Consider the following 24062-nt stretch of genomic DNA (forward strand, 5'->3'; position numbering starts at 1 on the left):
CCAGGCTGGATTCCAACCCGCCAGCTCAGGTGTATGTGGCTGGTACCTTAGCTGCTTGAGCCACAGGTGTGGAGCCGGGTTGAGATCTTTAAAAATTAAGTCTATTTCAATACTTTGTTTTCTGAAGTCCTAGAGAGAATGGGGTTAGAGATAGTGGGTCTGTATTTGTCGTTTGTTTCTGCTTTCAGTTGACATAGCTTGCTTTCTAATGCCATTCAGATTTGATCATGAGTTAATTTCCTGCTCTTAATTTGTGGTGATCTGGCTTTTGCTTATAGACAGCTTGAGATTTTTGGCCTCTTGAAGACCTTCCTTCAACTTTCTCAGGTCATCATAGCCCGTGGCACAATGAGCATGCTGAAATGGCTCCAAGCAACTGATCTCAAAGTCCTGCCATCCTAACTGCTTACTGCTCTGCTCACAACTAATTTTGGGCTGCCTCTTTTGAGACTGGCAATGACTCAAAAAATGGCTCCATGAAGGATACATTTATAAAACTGGAAATAAAATTGGTAGGTCTCTATGTTTAATTCTAATACAATCTCAATTAAAATCCTAATGGTGTTTAAGTTGGTACAACTTTTACAAATAAAAGCATCATAAATTTTTATTGAGTGACAGCTATGCAATTCAGAGGTTTAGTAAACAAAACCTCTGAATTGGTGACATAACTGACAATTCATTTGAAAGAAAAAAGAGCTAATCCCCTAATTCAGACCATATATAAAAATAGCTTTAGTACCTCTGTAATTTAGACTTTTATGTGCAAAAGACATGTATTTTATCATCTTGATGTGGGATCACACTCCTAAACAAGGCAGAATACCCAGACAGGGTGAAGGAAAAGAATGACAACATAAAATTTAAAATTTTTATGGAAAAAAGGACAAACCTTAAAACACAAGCAAGTTTTGATAGATAAAAAGTCCCCAAAGGAAGAAAAAAAAAAAAAAAAAGAAGAAGAAAAAGAAAAACAGAATACAAATTGATTTAAAAAAAAAAAGATACCAAGATACCCAAAATGAATGACCAGGCAATTCTACCTGTAGTCTGAGAAGTACAAACTAAAGAAACAAATTGTAGTTTTTTTCATTTAGATTAACAAAAATGACGAGGACAAGAACCTCCATGCTAGTGAGGACAAGGGGAAAGTGGTATTTTCAAACTTGTAGAAATGTGAACTGCTTTTTTAGAACGGTTATCTGGCACCATCGATTACAATTAAAACTACTCTCTTTGAGGCCAGGTGATGGTGGGACTGCTAGGATTGGTTGTGCTGAGGAGTTTGAGACCAGCCTGAGCAAGAATGAGACCCTGACTTTACAAAAAATAGAAAAATTAGCCAGGTATGGTGGTGCACACATGTACTCCCAGCTACTTGGGAGGCTGAGGCAGGAAGAGCCTTTGAACCCAAGAGTTTGAGGTTGTAGTGAGCTAGAATGAAGCCATGGCGCTTTAGCCTTGGGCAACAGCATGAGTCTCTTTTTCAAACAAAACAAAAAATTACTCCCTTTGACTATACTTTCTGACCCACTAATCCCATTATAAAAGCTCTACCCTTTAGAGATAGAACACTTTTGTAAGGCTATATAAACAGGCTATTACTTCATCATTGTTCATGGTGCAGAAAGGCTGTAAGTAACTAAAGGAACAGAGGATTATTTATGTAAATTATACCTATACTAATAAATGCTGTACAGCCTTTTAAAATGAATGAATTAGTATATATCCATGTAATGACCTTGAGGTATTTAAAAACAAATCAGTTGCCAAGTAACATATTTTTGTTAAAGAAGTCCCTCAAGTCCTCTACACATCCATGGCTAGAAGAGCATAAATGAGCCAGAATAATATACAAGCTTTCATCTCTCAATAGTTAGGGTGGAGGAGGAGAAACTGTCTTAATATCACTAAGTTTTATCTTTAAGTTATATCTAAAATGTTTGTAATTAAAAAAAATTCTATAATTGATAACTGGGTATGGTATTTGTATATAAACAATTTGCAGCACAATTTTTGAACTGGCAAGTTGGCTTCAAGTGTTGGTTTCTACACAATTTTGTACAAATTAGTAAATTACTAGTAACATATACAAACAATATTTGTAATATAAAATGTTAATATCCAGAATATATAAAAAGTCATAAACAAGAATTTCTATAGAGTACACTAAAAAACCCCACTAAATTGTATGCTTTTTAAAGGGTGAGTTTTGACTTAATAACTTTTAAAAAGTCACTATAGCCAAGCATGGTGGTTCATGTCTATAATCCTATCTGCTTGGGAGGCTAAGATGGGAAGATGGCTCAAGTCCAGTTCAAGTCAGCGGGGGCAACAGTGCAGAACCCTGCACTAAGTAAAATGAAAAAAATTAGTGAGGGCAGAGGTGGTGCTGGTGTAGTTCCAGCTACTAGGGAGGCTGAGGCAGGAGAATTGCCTGAACCGAGTGGGATGACACTGCATGAGCCATAATTGTGCCACTGTACTCCGGCTGGGTGACAAAGCAAGACTCCGATAAATAAGAATGGGCCAAGGATGTTAGGAGGCAACTTTAGGAAGAAAGCCCATATTTTCTTCTGACTGAATTGATCTTCCAGGAAAAAAAAAACAGTTTATTTTACTTGCTGATAAGTATCTACAAGAGGGAATATTGATTGTGGCCATGAGAATTCCTGCCTACAGCAATGTTCTTGGGAAGATGTGGGAAAAATCTTAAGAGATTCACCTTAACAGAGAGCATGAACAATTAATTCATTCTTAGTAACAGGGGAAAGCAGAGCATATGAAAACAGCGATACTTGTAGATGTGGTATTACAGGTTTACGTAAGGTCTCAGACTGGTTCCCTTTTCAGTGAAAAAGAAGAAAAAAGGTAGCAGGGACTGATGATGGGGAAGGTGGTATTGGGTGGAGATCTGAGTAGAATGGAGACATAAAGTAATTGACTGCCTAGGGCGAGTGAACAGACCATGGAAACAGACTTCTGGCCAGCATTAAGGCTCATTTGAGTTTATACTCAAAAATTTAAAGTGAAACTGGTTATTGACCTTCATCAGTGCAGAGTTAGCAGTCAGATTTAAGGATTTGAGTTTTGCGAATCAAATATAATGAAGAAAGGAGCAAAGAATGGGGAGCTGAGAGGATATGCAAGGGACTAATATAATGTACCACAAATTTAGGGTAGGTGGAGAAGCTAGGGCATGAAGGGGAGAGGTACCATGCAAAGCTGTAGAGTTAATGGGCTGTTAAGTCCTGGTGAAGCCTGAGAATGGATGGAGTCAAGGCCCTATATGGAGTAAGCTAGAAAAAGTAGGAAGTAATGAGAGAATAGGATCCTTGAAATTGAGACTAAGGAAGGGTTTCAGTTATTGGTAATGAAAGAAGTGAGTGGCAGAGGCTAAGCCTGATAATCAAGAACTTCAGGAGAGAAGTCAAAAGATTGAGAAGTGTCAGTTAGAAAGTAATAATAGGATAGAGACTAAAATCTCTGGGAACAAGAAGGAGTGAACCTGGCATGGTAAATGACTATGTGTGGTATAGTCTGAGGATCATTTAAGAGTAGAAAGCTGGGGTTTTCTGGGGAGGGGGCAGGGAGAGAACGGTCTGCAAGTGGTCTGCACCACAAAGGTAGGAAAAATCACAAGGCAATCCTTTTGTAGTTCATAATTGTGATGACTGGGTGTGTGAGATGCATTTCCCTCAAACTTTGTTACCCCACACTTTACCAGTCAGCCAGTCTGACTTGAAAGAAATGGGGAGGTGGAGAAGGAAAAGCTATGAGGATACAAGCACTAAACGGGAGGCTCCAGGATTCGGTCAGAACAGCGGGGCTCAAACTGCAGTGTGTATGAGAAACACCAGGAAGGTTTGTTCAACTATAGATTGCTGGCCCCATGCCCAGAGTTTCTTATTTAGGAAGTCTGAAGTCAAAGAATGGGTATTTCTTTCTTCTTCTTTTTTCTTTTTATTTTTAGAGACAGAGTCTCACTTTATTGCCCTCAGTAGAGTGCCATAGTGTCACAGCTCACAGCAACCTCCAACTCCTTGGCTTAGGCAATTCTCTTGCCTCAGCCTCCCGAGTAGCTGGAACTACAGGCAGCTGCCACAGTGCCCAGCTATTTTTTGTTGCCGTTTCTGGGGCCAGGTTCAAACCTGCCACCCTTTGTATATGGGGCCGGCACCCTACTCATTGAGCAACAGGTGCTGCCCAAGAATGGGTATTTCTAACAAATGTCCCTCGATGATGAGGATGCAACAGGTCCAGAGACTATAGTTTCATTACAGCTCAGAACAAAAAAGAGGAAAGAAATAAGCAAAAAGGTTCACTGTGTAGGGAAAGTTGTTGCTGACTTATCATGAATACTAGAAAACACAATTAAAAGGTTTTAAGAATTGCAGAGAGGTGAGAGATGGGACCCAAAGGGGTCCTCAAAAAAGTAGGCTTTTGTTGAAGGCAGCTGTATACAGTAAGAGAAGCCAAACAATTTTTTACTAAAAAAATAATGTACAATGTAGGAAGGATCAATTATAAGCCAGTATTTTTCTTTGCCAAACTGTCTTCTAACCTAATAAAAGTTTAAGTATTCAAAACGTGCCAGCCCTTTACAGACTCTTAGTCTAACAGGTTAATCATCACGTTGGTTAAACATGATAACCATACCTTAGGTCTCTGTAATCATATTATGTACAGAAACTTATATGTACTACATATAAACTTCTAGGACAACATAATACATACTGTTTACTGATTTCTTAGTTAAAAATCCAGTTGGATAGGAATAACTATCACCCTCAAATTCTTGGGCTCAAGCAATCCTCTTGCCTCAGTTTTTCTATTTTTAGTAGAGATGGGGTCTCAATGTTGCACAGGCTGCTTTCAAACTTGTGAGCTCAAGCGATCCACCCGCCTAGGCCTCCCAGAGTACTAGGATTATAGGTGTGAGCCACTGTGCCCTGCCTAACACCAGTATTTTAACCACTAGTTAGTTATGTTTTAGAAATGCCTGATAATTTAAAGATATGTCAAAAATTTATCATATAAATTATGAAAACAAAGACGTCAAGAAAACTTTTTCTTTTTCTCTATATAATACATACACATTTTGAATTTTTACTTTGGATGGTATCAGGACACCATCCAAATCATGTTACACTTCAAGGGTTCAAAATTTTAAAATACATAAAGTGGACACACATGATTTATACAAAAATGCAACTTGAAAACGATAAAACAGAAATATTTTACAGAATATTTAAATAAAAGTCTGTTAAGTAAAATATTTATAAACATTCATTGCTATCACATATGCATATTAAGAAATGTCTCACAAGTTCCTATAGAAACTTACTTACATAATACTTACTACTGAATATTACCAAAATGTTTAATATTTAGTTATTTGACCTCAAATTCAACATCTTTCAAACCATGGGTAATATTTCTTTAAACTAAATTTCAATATAAATTTTGGATATAGATCATCGGAGAATCTTATGTAATCTGACACTGAATGAAACCAATTATTTGTTAGAAGCTCTTAGCATTTGTGAAGACAAATACTTGTTTTAAAAGTTATAAACTCAACAGGAACTATGTTTTTAATACACTGTATATATTCTTCATTATTTTTCACTTATTGAATTAGAAAACCATACTCTTCCTTTTAAAATAGGCGGAGAGAGACTTTCACTTGTATTCTCATTGCTTTAGAAAGGGGCCTATAACATTGACAATGAATAATATCTGCAATTTATTCAAATTAAAATTTGAATCCAAAATTATAAAATTTCCTGCAAATTATATCACTAAGAAAATGAACATATAGCTAATAAAAAATGTCGTGAAAAATTTTTAATCATTTTAGAGCAGTAAAAATGCAATATAAGCTTGGTATCTGAAAGCAATCATTTTACCATATGCATTTCAATCTTTTATCATTCATTTTAAGTTGATGGATAATTTAAAAACTGAGTTTTAATCAAAATTGTTTTCGAACATTGTCATAATGTCACTTTGAAGAGTCATATCAATGGTACCCGCCATCTGTAGAAAGAGAAAATTATAATGTTACTTTAAAAATGTATACCTTTATTACAACTACATAAAAATAATGATGCAATATTTGGAAACAGCATACAAAATGAAAACTTGAACATAATGTATTTGTATATAATTTTTGATTTCTATTCAAATACTACCTGATTTTTGTTAATATATTGTTTCATGTGATAAATAAAAATTAAAATCTATAAGAACACTATGTCTGGCCTCTGTCTTCAAGTAAAAGAGAAAACTCAATGTTGACAGAGCGGGTATTTTTTTATTTTTATTTTTTTACATCAGCAAGAGGCCCAGGTGAGGATTGAACTCTCAACCCCTGGTTTACAAAGATAGCACTCTAACCACTGACCTATGGCACCTTATGATAGAGTGGGTATTAATAAGAACATGACCTGAGAGCACAATTCTTATTTATTTCTGTGACCAACATAGTATTAGCCACATAAAACTATTTTCTGAATAAGTCACTATCTTCCTTATGTGACAGAACTATAATATGTAATATTAAGCCTATAGCCTGGCCTTGACTCTGCCACTTACTGTGTAAGCTAAGGCAAATTACTTAACCAAGACTATTCTATGTATAGGTATTTATGAAGATCGAATTAGGTTACATGGAAGACACTTGGTACAATACTTTAAGTGCTCAAAAGCTATTAAAAATACAAACAACTCCTATTTGTACACAGCCCTAAGTTTAAAAAAATATATTAAAAATAGGCTTGGCGCCTGTACCTCAGTGGTTAAGGTGCCAGCTGGTGGGTTTGAACCCAGCCCAGGCCTCCTAAACAACAACTACCACAAAAAAATATCCAAGTGTTATGGTGGGCTGTAGCCAGCTACTGAGGAGGCTGAGGCAAGAGAATTGCCTTGAGCCTAGGAGTTTGAGGTTGCTATGAGGTGTGACACCACAGCACTCTACCAAGGGCAACGTAATGAGACTCTGTCTCAAAAAAAGAAAAAAAAATACAAAAAACAAGGCTGGTGTGGAGGCTCACACCTGTAATCCTAGCACTCTGGGAGACCAAGGCAGATGGATTGATAAGCTCAGGAGTTAGAGATCAGTTGAGCAAAAGCGAGACCCCATCTCTAAAAAAATAAATAAATAAATACGGGCACTGTGGTAGGCGCCTGTAGTCCCAGCTACTTGGGAAGATGAGGCAGGAGGATCGCTTGAGCCCAGGAGTTGGAGGTTGCTATGAGCTATGAGGCCACACACAGCACTCTACCAAGGGCGACGAAGTGAGACTCTGTCTCAAAAGAAAAAAAAAAAGGAAACACTAATTAAGACAAAGGAAACAAATGTTTACTACATTCTGATGCCTTTTCTTTTCTTTTTTCTGATAGCCCCTCGAATCAGAATGAGTTGAGAGAGACTCCCTGAAGCCTTTTCTAAAAGCCCTTGTTATAAGGATTAGATATTCTGTAGCATCTGAAATGACATCAAGTATTAAAGTTAAAAAAAATTTTTTTTTGAATAATAGCAACAGACCAAAGTGATAGGTAAAAGCACCAATTTATAATCAGTTGGTTGGTTCCTGAATGGGAACTGGCATTCTTATTAGCTATGTGGGGAAAGATTTGGAATTATGATTTACCAACAAAAATATATTTAAAAGGTATGTCTCTTATAAACTACAAAAATTTCTTAAAATTTGCCTTGGAGACAAAGAATACTTCTTAAATCCTAACCCAGGCTACCTTCCTAATGCCTAGTTCCTAGGATGTCAAGTGTCTGCTCAGATAGTTCCTTAAAGTTCTATTTTAAGCCTCCAAAATAAGAGTTGGATACATTGCCCTAGTTTAAATATCATGCAGTACTGCCATAAGTATCCAGACATATGGCAAAATTTGAAGAAGATGTAATGAAATCTGTTTTTATTTAAAGTTTAGATGGTTGGCTTATTTTAGATTTTCTTCCATAGTGACTAAAATATGTGTACATGGAACAATTATCGATAGAAAATTGGTTATTTTCTGCACCAATTAACCTCAGATACCAGGAATTTAATCTTAGCTAATGCTCATCCGATATTCTTTTCTCTGTGGTCCAAATCTACTCTTCAGCTATTCAAATTTAAGATCAAAAGCTTAGTCAAGGGAACTGGCAGGCATGAACTTTTGGAAGCTGCACTACTAAGAATCAAGTTACCCAAGATCAGGTTGTTAGTCATTAAGATGCTAGATTTGACATTATTGGTCACATTTCAGAGGGGTCCAAGTCTAGCTGAGGTCCAGAATAGTGCTTACGCTATTGGGGATTATATAAGGTTGTCTAGTTGGGTTGTTAGGTGGCAAGTAGGCTATGAAATCACTTGGGGGTGACTGTAGTCATGTCTTTGAGAGTGCCATGAGGAGAAATATGATCTTAGGTCACTAGAAAAATATTTCTGGTCAAGTACTAATGACACTTGATAATTAATTTCTTAAAACCCCCCCAAAATTAAGATAATATCAAAAAGTTGCTATTTAGGCCAGGTATGGTTGAGAGAGAATATCTGAGAAAAGTGAAGTCTGGAAAAACAAATGGCTTCTCACAGAAGCCCAAGGACACATCTGCAAGGTCGTCTCTGTGATAAACCAGCTCTTAGGAATTTGTAAAAATTAACTTCCTGGGTCCTTGAAACTAATACTTGCTGCTTGCTTCTGCTTCTGTAAACCCTGCACGTGATCTGACACCTCCAATGAGAGGAAATATGATAATTCCTTTGTCTGTCTACTTGGGCGTCCAATAAAAGGACAGGGACTGAGCTGGTCAGGGAACTTGCCATTTTGGATTTTAGTCTGCTGTAGTTCCGGGGGCTGAAATAAAACTCCTTTCTCTTCTGCCTCCAGTGTTGGGTGATTCTTTCTCTCTACCAAGCCTAGACTGCTACAACATGGTGGCTCATGCCTGTAATCCTAGCACACTGGGAGGCTGAGATAGGTGGACTGCTTGAGCTTAGGAGTTCAAGACCAGCCTGAGCAAGAGTAAGACTCCATTTCTTCTAAAAATAGAAAAACTAGCTGGGTGTTGTAGCAGGTGTCTGTTAGTCCCAGCTAATTGGGAGGCTGAAACAAGAGGAATCTCTTGAGCACAGGAATTGGAGGTCGCTGTGAGCTTTGACACCATGGCACTGTAACCTGGGGCAACAGAGTGAGACTCTGTCATAAGAAAAAAAAAACTGCGATTTCAATTTAAATAATTAAATTAAGTAAAGTTTAAATTCTGTTCCTTAGTTGCACTGGCCACATTTCAAGTACTCTATAGCTATATGTGGTTAATTACTATTGAATTTGATAATAAATAAAGCACATTTCTATCATTGTAGGAAGTTCCATAAGACCATACTTTTCAGGCCAGGTATGGCGGTTCACACCTGAATCCTAGCACTTTGGAGGCTGAGGCAGGAGGACTGTTTGAGGCCCAGGATTTGACCAGCCTGAGTAACACAGTGAGACCTCATCTCTATAAAAAAATAGAAAAATTAGCCAGGCGTGGTAACATGTACCTATAGTCCCAGCTACTTAGGAGGCTGAGGCAAGAGGATTGCTTAAGCTCAGGAGTTTAAGGTTTCAGTAAGCTCTGACGACACCACTGCACTCTAAGCTTGGGCAATAGAGCAAAACACTGCCTCAAACACAAAACAAAGCAAAATAAAACAGACCACTCTGTTCCAATGTAAACTCCACCATATGTTATAGAACTGTTAAATGCAATCTGTTTCTATCTTAGTATTATACAATATAAAGCTGATAAAACATTGTTCATTATTTCCTAGAAAATTTTTTTGTTTTTTGAGACAGAGCCTCAAGCTGTCGCCCTGGGTAGACTGCAGTGGCATCATAGCTCACAGCAACCGCCAACTCCTGGGCTTAAGCGATTCTCTTGCCTCAGCCTCCCAAATAGCTGGGACAACAGGCGCCTGCCACAATGCCCAGCTATTTTTTGGTTGCTGCCATCATTGTTGTTTGGAGGGCCCAGGCTGGATTCGAACCTGCCAGCTCAGGTGTACGTGGCTGGCACCTTAGCCACTTGAGCCACAGGTGCTGAGACTTCCTAGAAAATTATTAACCAATACTATGGTCAAAGCCAAAGGCCCTTTTCTTCTCAAACTAATGTTCCCACATGTCCTATGAACTTACATGTCTTTCCCAGAATTACCAAAATATCTAGCACCCAACAAGGTAAAACTTACAATATTTGACATTAATGATTATCAGGTATACAAAGAAGCAGAAAAACACTTTACACAAAGCAGAGACTAATCAATCAACTGAAATTGAACTGAAACTGGCAGAGGTATTAGTATCAGCAGAGAAGCCCACTAAAAGTTATAACTCGGGCGGCACCTATGGATCAGTCGGTAGGGCGCCAGCCCCATATACAAAGGGTGATGGGTTCAAACCTGGCCCCGGCCAAACTGCAACAAAAAAATAGCCAGGCATTGTGGCGGGCACCTGTAGTCCCAGCTACTTGGGAAGCTGAGGCAAGAGAATCGCCTATGCCCAGGAGTTGGAGGTTGCTGTGAGCTGTGTGATGCTACAGCACTCTACCCAGGGTTATAAAGTGAGACTCTGTCTCTACAAAAAAAAAAAAAAAAAAAAGTTATAACTCTATTCCATTTTCTCAGAAGTTTGATAAAGAAATAGAAGGTATTTTTAAAAATCCCAGAGATTTTTAAACACCTAGAGATAACTGCAATGTCTGAGATGAAAAATAATACACTTGATGGGACTAACAGAAGATTACAGACACTGAAGAAAATATAGTCAATTTACTCACAATGAAATTCGAAGGGAAAAAAGAATTTAAAAAATTAAAAGAGCATTAGTGAGCTGTGGGACAAGTTTAAACAGACTAACAAATGAACAATTATAGTCCTGAAAAGGGGACAAGGAGGACATTATTTAAAGAAATAATGGCAAAAATTTTTCTAAGCTTGATGAAAATTATAAATACACATACTCAGTAAGCTCAACAAAATACAAGAAACATGAAGAAAACAACTCCTGAAATCCCGTGATTGATACAAATGTTAAAAACAGGAGGAATGACATATTGTGCAGAGGAACAAAGATAATAACATCAGAATTCTCACTGGAAATAATTCAATCAGTGAGACAGTGATGATTGCAGTGAAGGAGTATCTTTAAAGAACTAAAGAAAATGGCTTGGCGCCTGTGGCTCAAGCGGCTAAGGCACCAGCCACATACACCTAAGGTGGCGGGTTCGAATCCAGCCCGGGCCCGCCAAACAACAATAATGGCTGCAACCAAAAAACAGCCGAGCGTTGTGGCCGACGCCTGTGGTCCCAGCTACTTGGGAGGCTGGGACAGGAGACTCGCTTGAGCCCAGGAGTTGGAGGTTGCTGTGAGCAGTGAAGCCATGGCACTCTACCCAGGGGGACAGCTTAAGGCTCTGTCTCAAAAAAAAAAAAAAAAAAAACTAAAAAAACACTAACAATCTAGAATTCTGTATTCACCAAAAATGTCTTTCAAAAAATTGAAGACAAGTTGGAAACACATCCACACAAAAACTTGCAAATATTTATAGTGGCTTTCTTTTATAATTGCCATAACTTGGAGGTAACCAAGACTCCCTTCAATAGGTAGATAAATAACTATGGTACATCTGTATAATAGAATATAGTTCTGTACTAAACCAGTGTCTAGCACAATAGTCAAGAAATCAACCAAAGTGTCCAGCAATGGCTGGATGGATAAAGGAAATGTGGGGGGTGTGTGTGCATACATTTATATATATGCAATGGAATACTATTTAGTCATTAAAAAGAAGAAAATCCTGCCATTTGCAACCACCTGGATGAACTTAGTTCATTATTAACATTATGTTAAGTAAAAGAGTCGAGGCATAGAAAGGTAAATACTACCTGACTTATATGTGGAATTTTAAAAAGCTGAACCCATAGAAAATGAGAATAGAGTAGTAGTTACCAGGGGTAGGGAGGGGAAGGAACAATCAAAGGATACAAAATTTCAGTTAAGGATGAATTAAAGAGCTCTCATGTACAATGTGGTAACTACAGTTAATCACAATGTTTTTTAAAATTGAGACAGAATCTTACTTTGTCACCTTTGGTAGAGTGCTGTGGTCTCATCACTCATAGCAATGTTAAACTCTTGGACTCACCGATTCTCTTGCCTCAGCCTCCAGAATAGCTGGGACTACAGGTGCTTGCCACAATGCCTGGATATTTTTTTTGTTTGTTTAGCAGGCTCAGGCCAGGTTCAAACCCAGCAGCCTAGAGCATGTGGCCGGTGCCCTAACCACTGATCTACCGTTGCCCAGCCAATCACAATGTTTTGGATTTTTAAGCATCCTCACCACCACCAAAAAAAAAAAAAAAAAAAAAAAAAAAGGGGGCTAATACATATGTTACTTAGCTTCATGTAGCCATTCCACAATGTACATGTTTCAAAATATCCTGTTGTTGGGGGTGCCCAACATTTTTTTCCCTCTGCTGCCCATTAGAAGAAGAGAGAAAGAAGAATGCGTGCTCAAGAGTCTTGAGTCATGCATTAAATATACAAATGCTAATGAAAGCTTATTACAAAAAAAAGTTCATGCATACTTTTCATGATAGCTGACACCACAGATAAGCAAAAAAGTCTTTACAAAATCAGCATGTGGCCTGTGACCGCAGGTTGACACCCCCTGTTGTATACTGTAAGTATATACAATTTTTATCTGTCAATTAAAATAATTACTTCTTAAAAAGAAATGGGCTATCAAGCCACAAAAAGATACAGAGAGACCCTAAATGCACATTGTTAAGTGAAAGAAGACAGTTTTCAAAGGCTACATATTATATGATTCCAACTATATAAAACATTATGGAAAAGGCAAAACCATAAAGATAGTAAAACTACTAGTAGTTGTCAGGGTTTTGAAAGGGAGGAGTAGATAGGTGGGGCATAGGGAACTTCTAGGGCAGGGAAATTATTCTGTATGGAACTATAAAATGGTTGAAATGTCCTTATACACATGTCAAAACCCACAAAAACTGGTTCAGCACTGATAGCACAGTGGTTATAGTGCCGGCCACATACACCAAAGTTGGCAGGTTCAAACCCAGCCCAGGCCAGCTAACTAACAATGACAAGTGCAACAAAAAACAGCCGGGCATTGTGGCAGGCACCTGTAGTCCCAGCTATTTGGGAGGCTGAGGCAAGAGAATCACTTAAGCCCAAGAGTTTGAAGTTGCTGTGAGCTGTGATGCCACAGAACTCTACCGTGGGTGACATAGTGAGACTCTGTCTCAAAAAAAAAAAACCTCCACACAAACTACAATACCATGTGAACTTTAATGTAAACTATGGACTCTGCTTGATTAAACTAAGGTTGACAATGATGTGTTAATGTTGGTGGTGGGGGAGAAGGTGTATGTGTGTAGAGAGTACAGTATATGGTAACTCTGAACTTTCAGTTCATTTCTGCTATGAAACTAAAACTGCTCTAAAAAATAAAGTCTATCAATGAAAAACAAAAGGCATTTTCAGATACCCAAAAGCTAAAAGCATTTATCAACAGCATATTTACTTTCTTACTATAAGTAGGGAATTCCTTTAGGGAAAAGGAAAATTGTACTATTTAGAAATCTGGATCTGGGTTCCGCGCCTGTAACTCAAGTGGCTAAGCTGTCAGCCACATACACTAGAGCTGGCAGGTTCAAATCCAGCCCAGGCCTGTCAAACAACAATGACAACTGCAGCCAAAAAATAGCTGGGCGTTGCGGCAGGCGCCTGTAGTCCCAGCTATTTGGGAGGCTGAGGCAAGAGAATTGTTTAAACCAGGAGTTAGAGGTTGCTGTGAGTTGTGATGACACAGCACTCTACCAGGGTGACAGCTTGAGGCTCTGCTTAAAAAAAAAAAAAAATCTGAATCTGAACAAAGGAATGAAGAATACTGGAAACGGTAACTGCATAGGTAAATATAACATTTTTAAAAATTATTATTTAGGCTGAGACAGTTACCACACATGCAGTTATTTTTGACTTCCCAAACTCTTGTGAAGTCATCTGTTGTTTTGGGGGTTTAATGCCCCTTTCATCTTTTTATTGTCATTTTAGTTTCCATGTTTTAGCAAAAGACAGGGGAACAGATGTCATGGACTAATTTAGTGATACTGAAACAAGTGCTCCCTCCTTTGTCTTATATGGAAAATTATTCTCAAAATAGACCTTGTTTTCTACAAATTGATCAAACAATTAAAAATACTTCATCAGCTTTTTTGTTTAGTGAGTCATTATTCCATATTATTAGACAGTTTTTTTGTTTGTTTGTTTTTTGAGACAGAGCCTCAAGCTGTTGCCCTGGGTAGAGTGCTGTGGCATCAAAGCTCACAGTAACCTCCAACTCTTGGGCTTAAGCTATTCTCTTGCCTCAGCCTCCCAAGTAGCTGGGACTACAGGCGCCCACCACAATGCCCGGCTATTTTTTGGTTGTAGTTGTCATTGTTGTTTGGCAGGCCCAGGCTGGGTTCGAACCTGCCAGCTCTGGTGTATGTGTCTGGTGCCTTAGCTACTTGAGCTATAGGTGCCAAGCCTATTAGTTATTAAATGTTTTGAGACGTATGGAGAAAGTGGCATTGAACATCAAGAGGAGATTTTGGGTTTTTTTTTCTTTTTTTTGACATTGTTTCACGTCACTGTCCTGGTTAGAGAGCGCATGGCATCATCATAGCTCGCTTCTATCTCAAACTCTTGTGCTCAAGTGATCCTCCTGCCTCAGCCTCCCAAGTATCTGGGACTATAGGCACCCACCACAATGCCCAGTATTTTTAGAGGCAGGGTCTCGCCCTTGCTTAGGCTGGTCTCAAACATGTGAGCTCAGGCAATCTACCTGGCCTTGCCCTACCAGAGTGCTAGGATTACAGGCATGAGCCACTGCACCTGGCCTCAAGCAAATGCTTTTCATGGAATTTTATGCTAATGTCTTAGGTATTATAAATGATTTTTCAGTCTTAGTGATTTCAGGTAATACTTTTTTTTTTCTTGTTTTTGAGACACAGTCTCAGTCACCCAGGGTACAGTGCAATGATCCAGTCATCATTGACTGTACCCTCAAATCCCTGGGCTCATGTGATCCTCCCACCTCAGCCAACACAGTAGCTGGGACTATAGGTGTACACCACTATGGCCATCCAGTTTTTTAATATTTTGTAGAGATGGGGTCTATCTCTATGTTGCCCAGACTGGACTTGAACTCTTTGCCTCAAGCAATCCTCCCACCTTGATCTCCCAAAGTGCTAAGATTACAGGCCTGAGCCAAGAAGGTATAATAGGGTATAAGAAGATATATAAGAAGGAATAGTAAAGGTAATAATTTATAAGAAGCCTATAAAGCTTAATGTTTATATTAAGCACATTAAATAAGTATCTCTGATGGTTTTTAATTTCATAAAAAAAGAAAAAATATTATTTAAGAAATTTAAAGAGATAATTTGAGGAGTTAAGCAATAGCATAAGGCTGAGAGAGAAGAAATGGAAGTACACTATTGTAAATCTCTTAACGCTAAACATGGAATGATATAACATGGTGCACCTGTGGCTCAGTGAGTAGAGCGCTGGCCCCACAGACCAAGGGTGGCAGGTTTGAACCTGGACCTGACCAAACTACAACAAAAAACAGCCGGGCATTGTGGTGGGTGCCTGTAGTCCCAGCTGCTCGGGAGGCCGAGGCAAGAGAAACACTTAAGCCCAGGAGATGGAGATTTCTGTGAGCTGTGATGCCTTGGCACTCTACCAAGGGCAATAAAGTGAGATTCTGTCTCTAAAACAAATAAATAAAATAAAATAAAATAAAATAAAAAGCAGACTTTGGCCCAGCATGGTGGGAGGCTGAGGCAGGAGAATCACTTGCGATCTGGAGTTCAAGACCAGCCTAAGCCAGAGCCAGATCCTGTCTACTAAAAATAGAAAAATTTTACGAATGGCAAAACATACCTATAGTCCACAAAAGTAGAAGGGAAGAGGAGAGAGGTGGGTGGGGAGAGGGGATATGGGAGAAGGGAGGGTATTCAGGGGGACCTCACTTAATGTGCATGATGCAATGGTACATTTCAAAACTATTAAGAAATGGGTATAATTGTGATGGATGTGTTACTTGGTTCAATGTAAATATTTCACATTGTTTATTGAAGCAGTACCCTGAGCTCCATAAATGCATCAATGTACAAAGTTATGATTTAATAAAAAGTAATTAATTACAAAATAATAAATAAATAAAAATAGAAAAATTAGCTGGGTGTGACTGTTGCATATCTGTAGTCCCAGCTACTCTGGAGGCTGAGGCAAGATGATTGCTTGAGCCCAGGAGTTTGAACTTGCAGTGAGCTATATGATCATTCAGCTGCACTCTAGCCCAGTGACAAAGTGAGACCTTGCCTCTTAAAAAACAAACAAAAAAAATACCCCCAGGGTCTCACTATGTTGCCCAGGTTTGAACTCCTGGCCCTAAGTGATCCACATGCTTCAGCCTCCAGATGGCATATCTTTTGGTCACATTTTATAGCTGGTTTTTTTTTTTTTAGAGACAGTCTTACTTTGTTGCCCTTGGTAGAGTGCCATGGCGTGAGAGCTCACAGCAACCTCCAGCTCTTGGGCTTAGGCAATTCTCTTGCTTCAGCCTCCCAAGTAGTTGGGACTACAGGCACCCACCACAACGCCCAGCTATTTTTTTGTTGCAGAGTGGCCGGGGTTGGGTTTGAACCCGCCACCCTCGTTATATGGGGCTGGTGCCCTACTCACTGAGCCACAGGCACTGCCCCCTATAGCTGGTTTATAGACTTTCTATGTCAGGTATTTTCCCATGTGCTTATTATTACATGTTAATTCATTTCACCTTTACAATAGGTATTATTATTATTTTTTCATAATAGATATTATTAGGTCTACTTTACAGATGAGGAAATTTAGTCACAGGTTATATAAATTGCTAAAGTCCAAAACTCTAGTAAATGACAGAATCAGGATTTTATTTAATTTAATTTTTTTTTTTTTTTGAGACAGAGCCTCAAGCTGTCACCCTGGGTAGAGTGCTGTGGCATCACAGCTCATAGCAACCGCCAACTCCTGGGCTCAAGTGAGTCTCCTGCCTCAGCTTCCCAAGTAGCTGGAACCACAGGCTCCTGCCACAATGCCCAGCTATTTTTTGGTTGCAGCCATCATTGTTGTTTGGCGGGCCTGGGCTGGATTCCACCTTAGGTGTATGTGGCTGGTGCCTTAGCCACTTGAGCCACATGTGCCGAGCCAGAATCAGGATTTTAATCCAGGCAGTCTAGTAGATCTGGGCTCTATTACTGCATTAAGCTTGCCTCTTTGACTGAAAAAGAAATTTTTTTTCGGTTTTTTTTTTTTTTGGCTGGGGCTGGGTTTGAACCCACCACCTCTGGCATATGGGGCCAGCACCCTACTCCATTGAGCCACAGGCGCCACCCTTGACTGAAATTTTTATTTTATTTTATTTATTTATTTTGAGACAGAGTCTCACTTTGTCACCCTGGGTAGAGTGCTATGGCATCACAGCTCACAACAACCTTAAACTGTTGGGCTTAAACAATTCTCTTGCCTCAGTCTTCCAAGTAGCTGGGACTACAGGTGCCCACCACAACACCTGGTTATTTCTGTTGTTGTTGTTGCAGTTGTTCATTATTGCTTAGCAGGACCAGGCAGAGTTCGAATCCACCAGCCCGAGTGTATGTGGCTCGTACCCTCAACGCTGAGCTACAGGTGAACCTGAAATTTTTATTTTAAGCTGTGAGTTTTAGTACTTGATCCTCACTAATGAGGTAACTCTCTGTTACTGAAAAATGACCCTGAACACATCTTTGCCTGAAAGACTGCCCTCTGTTAAGTCTTCGATTGGTATTAGGTTCAGTGAACTAAAAGTCACTTACTGCTTCTCTTCTCCTCCGCTCTTGCTCTTTCTCCCTTGCTAAATTACGGTCTTTGAGAGGCCAGAGTTTGCTTTTATCTGGAGCTTCCGATGACTGCTGATGTTCTTTCTGCTCATCTCCGTGGCACTTATTTTGCATTTTATTTGAAAAAGATTCTGGAGTCAATCCATTTCCAAGGTCCCTTAAAGAAATCATATAGTTCAAAGTAAGTTTTAAGTTCCTTAACAGTAAAAAAAAAAAAAAAAAAAGAGGTGGCGGGTTTAAAAAAAAGTTTTTATTATAAAGATGTTAATGAAAAATATAAAGTAATATACTAGAAACCCACTTTCATATTATAACATTATTTTTAGGCTTTATTTTTGATGTGTCAGATTTCACATAGGCTAATCCATATTATCCAAGAAAATGTTCTGGGAAACTGTGATGAAGGTGAACCACTATCTTCTTACATATAGAATGGAAAACCTTTCAGAGATTACCAGAAAATAATGTCTTTATAATTTAGTAATCTTAGTATCTTCACTAGCTTAATCACTTGATTATTTCTATCTTCTACTACTAGAAAAATTAACAATAGAAACGTACTTTTTGTGATTACAATTTGCGCTGTGTTCTACTAAACAGCTAAATCATAATCATTTGACAGATAAGAAATTTAACATGAAGGAGAGAAATGGAAGAGGAAGGGAGGGGGGGAAGGTTTGATAGAGGGAGGGCAAATGGGGGGACCACACGTATGGAGCATATTGCAAGGGTACAAGTCAAAACTATCAAGTATAGAACATAAATGTATTAATACAATAATCAAGTAAATGAGGCAACAGCTATACTAATTAGTTCAATGTAAGCACTCCAAATTGTATAAAAAAATCAACACACTGTACCCCACAAATGCAAAAATGTATTCACGATCTATGTGTATATGACTTAATAAAAGGAAAATAATAATAATGATAAAAAGACAATTAGATTTCTTAAAAAAAAAAAAGAAACTTAACATATTTAAAATACATTGCTACACCTCCTAAGGCCTCCTTTAATCCAGTAAATTACAAACCTCTGATTTTCTTGAGATACTTTTGGTTCCTTTGTATTTTGTTCCAGATGTTTTCGTATTAGTTCCTGTGTTCGAGCTTTTACTTCCTTTTCTATGGCTGCTTTTCTAAATTGGTTGAAGAGTTCATCTGAGGATTTCAGTACACCTGATGTTTTCACTGGTTTGCCTAGACTTTTCCAAGAGTCTGCATTCTTAATCTTTATATCCTAAAATATATAATTGATTCAGCTTCGTCTACATGCATCAACCAAGTTTTGAAAGGAAGACTATATTTTTTGATACAGCAATAGATCAGATTAAGATTCTAAAGGTCTTCATGTACTTTTACTAAACTTAAGTTAAAAGTTACTAAAGCCAGAAAAAAAATAGGAAAACATGGTAACAGATCCTCTAAACTCAATTATTTATCTAAGACTGAATTAAAGTAGCATGTTCACCAATTATTTCCATTTAAGACACATATATATTACTGCATTAATCTGCAGGGGATATAAGGCCAGGCACAGTGGCTTATACCTAGAATCCCAGTACTTGGGAGGCCAAGGCAGATGGATTGCCTGAGCTCATGAGTTCAAGATCAGCTTGAGCAAGAGCGAGACCCCATCTCTAAAAAATAGCTGGGCGTTGTGGTGGGCATCTGTAATCCTAGCTACTTGGGAGACTGAGGCAAGAGGATCACTTGAACCCAAGAGTTTGAGGTTGCTGTGAGCTAAGACACCACAACACTCTACCAATGGCAACTCTGTCTCAAAAAAAAAAGAAAAAAAAAGAATAAACCACTCAATATACTTATAATCCTACAGGGAAAATAAAACAAATATAAGATTATTCCCTAGTAATGGTGTGGAGTTTGTTGAGAACCCTCTGACATACAAGCAATGTCTTTCCTTTCTTTGGTAAGAAGAAAAAAATTAACTGATATGACTGCTGTCCTGAAACAGATGTGCCATGTCAAGATTAGTGCTGCCCAACAGAAATGCAGGTAATTTAAAATTTTCTTTCTTTTTTTTTTTTTTTTTTTTTTTGAGACAGAAGCCTCAAGCTGTCCCCATGGGTAGAATGCCGTGGCATCACAGCTCACAGCAACCTCCAACTCCTGGGCTCAAGCAAGTCTCCTGCCTCTGCCTCCCAAGTAGCTGGGACCACAGGCGCCCGCCACAACGCCCGGCTATTTTTTGGTTGCAGCCATCATTGTTGTTTGGCAGGCCTGGGCTAGATTTGAACCCACCACCTTGGGTGTACGTGGGGGGCGCCTTAGCCACTTGAGCCACAGGCACCAAGCCTAAAATTTTCTAATAGACATATTAAATTTTTTTTAAAGTATAATAATTTATTTATTTAACCAGCCTGGGCAACACAGTTAAGTCCCCATCTCTAAAAAAATTGAAAATTTAAAAATATTTAGTCAGCCTAAACTGTCAGTAATGCCAATCCAGTTTAAGACGTAAACAGGTAGTAGGAAAATAAAACAAAATAATAATAGATAGAGGCTAGAGATGGCAAGAGAGCTCTACAATAAATCTGTTAAACAAGAAAACTAAGAACAGAAATGGACAGGTTAGTTAGTCTTGGCAAGAATTTTTCTGAGTCAAAAGTAAATTAGAGAAAAAAAGAATAGCAGAGCTAGGGGTTCTAAGTAGAAAGATGAAAAGTTGGGAGTTTGTTGAAATAATTTGTTTTAATTCCAACTCTTACTACCATGTTTCCCCCAAAATAAGGCCTACCCCCAAAATAAGCCCTAGCAAGATTTCTATGCATTTGTTAAATATAAGCCCTACCCTGATAATAAGACCGAGTGATGGACGTGCAGCATATCTGCATAGCCACACCCTGCATTTCGGCATGGAGTGGTACGGAAGACTGGAATATCTTTTATCTGCCACAGCTCCTTTCTCCAAGCCATTCGCACTTGCGTGGGTGCTCATGTGGTAACCATGGTCGCAGGCATCCTATTGTGCATGTGCAAACAGCTAGGGGAAAGGAGTTCACGCATCACTAGCGCCAGCCCCACCAACAAGGTCAGCTCCCCTGTCAGGTTCCAGAAGAAGATGACTTAACTGTATTTGAATAAATGTAGATTGTTGTAATATACTTAATAAAAATAAGACATCCCCTGAAAAGATGGGTGGAATCCCCTAAAAAGATTTGTATTATAATAAAAATAAGACATCCCCTCATGTGTCTTCTTGAGAAAAAATAAATATAAGACAGTGTCTTATTTTCGGGGAAACACAGTATATATTTGGGCAAACCATCTGGGCTGTAATTTATTCATAAAGACCAATTCTCAAATATTTCTTCTAGCACCAAAAATTTTGTCATCTCTCTTTTCAATAAGAGTTAACGCTACCAACAGCGAGGGAGCAAGGGTGTACCATTCCTTGAGCTTTCATCTCAGCATTTTACTGACTCCTACCAGCAGCACAAGGGTCAATCAGATGACGTACAGTTGATATTTTGCTGCTTATTTTTGCTGTAACCTCTTTGCTCTTTTGGAAATTTTCTTAGTGTTTCTGAACTTCATTTTGGGCCAGTCACAATTCTAATTGTGTTAAATTGGAAACATAAATATTCTAGCACATGGTAAATCAAATGTTTAAGAAACTCTGCAAAACTATCCTTTTCATCGTAAAAGGGATGAATGGATACTTCTGTTGTTAAGTCAAAGAAAAAAATGATAAAATTAAAAATGTGTATTGGTTATCAGAAAAGGCACTTTAGAAATAATTCTTATGCACATTTATCAATAACAGAACACTGACATTAAACATAGCTGGTCTTTAATGATAATAATGATTAGCAGAGCATTATGTAAAATAATCAAAGATACTAAGATAGTATGAGAGCCAAAGCAGCATGTTCCTGTGGTGAAACATTAGATTGCCTAAGTGTCCCCAGACAAGAATCTTAAACATTAATGCTAAGAATTGTCCTCTGGGGCTGCCCTATGGCTCAGTGAGTAGGGCGCCAGCCCCATATACCAAGGGTGGCAGGTTCAAACCCGGCCCTGGCCAAACTGCAACGAAAAATATAGCTGGACATTGTGGCGGGCGCCTGTGGTCCCAGCTACTTAGGAGAATCACCTAAGCCCAGGAGTTGGAGGTTGCTGTGAGCTGTGTGATGCCATGCACGCTACCAAGGGCGACAAAGTGAGACTCTGTCTCTTAAAAAGGAAAAAAAAATTGTCATCTGAAGCACTTGTAATGTAAAAAAGAAGGGATGAGGATGATGTAAATATCCACTTACAATTTCTAGGAACACCCAGAACAGTACCTGCTATATTTAATGTATCCCAAACATCTAGAATATTGTTGAAAGAATGTTATCAGTGTGTAGTTTATAAGGTGACTAGACGTCCTGCTTTTGGCAGGACAGTCCCGATTTTTAACAATTTGTCCCATGTCCCGTGGCGTTTTAAAAAAGTCCTGATTTTTGGAAAGAATGCACGACAAGCTAGGGAACAGCAGGAGAACAGGAAGGGAATAGACATTTTTAGCTGCCATGTGGCTATTTGGCCAGGATATGAGTTTTATATTGTTTTTGTTAATTTTATAATGTTAAACTTTAATAATAAATAATTGTTGAGAACTGATTTTCGAGAACTGCTTATCAAAGTTCGCATTGTTGATCAGTTGTTAGAATTCGACCACCATTGTTTGGACTTAATGAACAATGGCATTTTTTGGCATTGGCAATGACAAAAACATTTTGTAACTGTCTCTCAGACGATACACATCATACTGTGTACTGCATGCTAGTGCTAGTTAAACAAGTGATGTCAACAAATCAGCTATTCAGATAATTTAGTTAAGTAATTTATTTATTTATTTCATGAATTTAGCAGACAGTACTCGTATTATTTATATTTTATAGTGGCGGCAAAAAGTCTAGCGCCGGCCTTGAAAGTGATGTGACTTATGAGGTATCATTATTAAAAAATATATTGATAAGGAAAAGGTTAAATATTGGACATCAGCAAAAATCACAATAGAGAACAAATGTTTAGAAATATTTCATCATTTTGAAATAAACCATGTTCCACACAATAATGCACTAAAAATTGTGGGATACGCGCTGTCCTTACCAGGAACTAATGCTGTGACTGAATGCGTTTTTTCTACGGTAAATAAAGTGTGGACATCAGAAAAATCACAATTCAATTAAGTGTTGAGACTTTGAAAGGTCATTTTATGTGTGAAATATAATTTAACAAATTCTTGTGAAAAATTTCCTGACCTTTTAAACAATGACAGCAATCTACTAAAAAAAATTCACTCAAATGAGAAATATGCCAAAGCATAAAATACTACACATAATTTTTTAAATGTATTATATTTGTAAATTATACTTACGTTGAAATTTAAAAAATATATTACAATACTATTTTTGCGTTCTATGAAAATTTTGTTGCTCCATATAGACCAAATTTTTAATTAAGAATTCCCCCCCCCGGCCAATGGTGTCCTGCTTTACCAATGTTAAAATCTGGTCACCTTAAGTTAGAAAATTAAGCTCACATAAGGTTCTGTTAGGAAATCCCCCAGATATCTCTAGAATAGATACTAAAAGATAGTTTTATGGCATGCTCTAAAATTTGGATAGCTGGAAAATACCGACATTACAGATCTGCAATTAAACCCATGCAGGAAGACTGATGGTAGTTGGTGGAGGGTGGGTGTCCCTTACAGGTCTTTTTTTAATTACATAGGTTAAAAATTAGGATTAGAGATCCAACTTATTCAAGTTAGGGCTTAAAATACCTCTTGTGCCACTTCTAGACCCAATTTTAAATCCCTTCAAGATGTGTGAGAAAAATAACACAACTTTTACCTTCTGCACAGGAACTTGACATTCAGATTCTGACACCACTGTGTCTTTGTCAGCAGGTGGATGTATCACAGTTAGGCCATTCAATGGTTGTTTAGAGTCACCTAGATGCAAATATTTTTAGAAAAGTATAATTAAAACATTTCATCTTCCTAAGAATTTTATTTTATTTTTCCTTTCAGGTCAGACATTTGAAAACAAAGTGACTGATTTTTTTG

The 24062-nt window shown here is 38.2% G+C and overlaps 1 protein-coding gene and 1 pseudogene across 1 annotated transcript in view; one reads left to right on the forward strand and one right to left on the reverse strand.

The window, feature by feature from the left end:
* Window positions 1–3646: 3646 nt before the first annotated feature.
* LOC111723331 lies at window positions 3647–3734 on the forward strand (annotated as a pseudogene).
* Window positions 3735–5973: 2239 nt separating this feature from the next.
* The window catches only part of BRDT (bromodomain testis associated), a 74909-nt gene continuing 56820 nt past the window's right edge, over window positions 5974–24062 (reverse strand). The window contains exons 15-18 of the mRNA XM_012801622.1: window positions 23848–23948; window positions 19018–19223; window positions 17961–18141; window positions 5974–6042 (exon numbers count right to left, since the gene is read on the reverse strand). Coding sequence (XP_012657076.1) covers window positions 5974–6042; window positions 17961–18141; window positions 19018–19223; window positions 23848–23948 — 557 coding nt within the window. The remainder of the gene's footprint in view (window positions 6043–17960; window positions 18142–19017; window positions 19224–23847; window positions 23949–24062) is intronic.

The sequence above is a fragment of the Otolemur garnettii genome, unplaced genomic scaffold (assembly GCF_000181295.1).
Source record: "Otolemur garnettii isolate 467f Iridium unplaced genomic scaffold, OtoGar3 scaffold00010, whole genome shotgun sequence".
Taxonomy (NCBI): domain Eukaryota; kingdom Metazoa; phylum Chordata; class Mammalia; order Primates; family Galagidae; genus Otolemur; species Otolemur garnettii.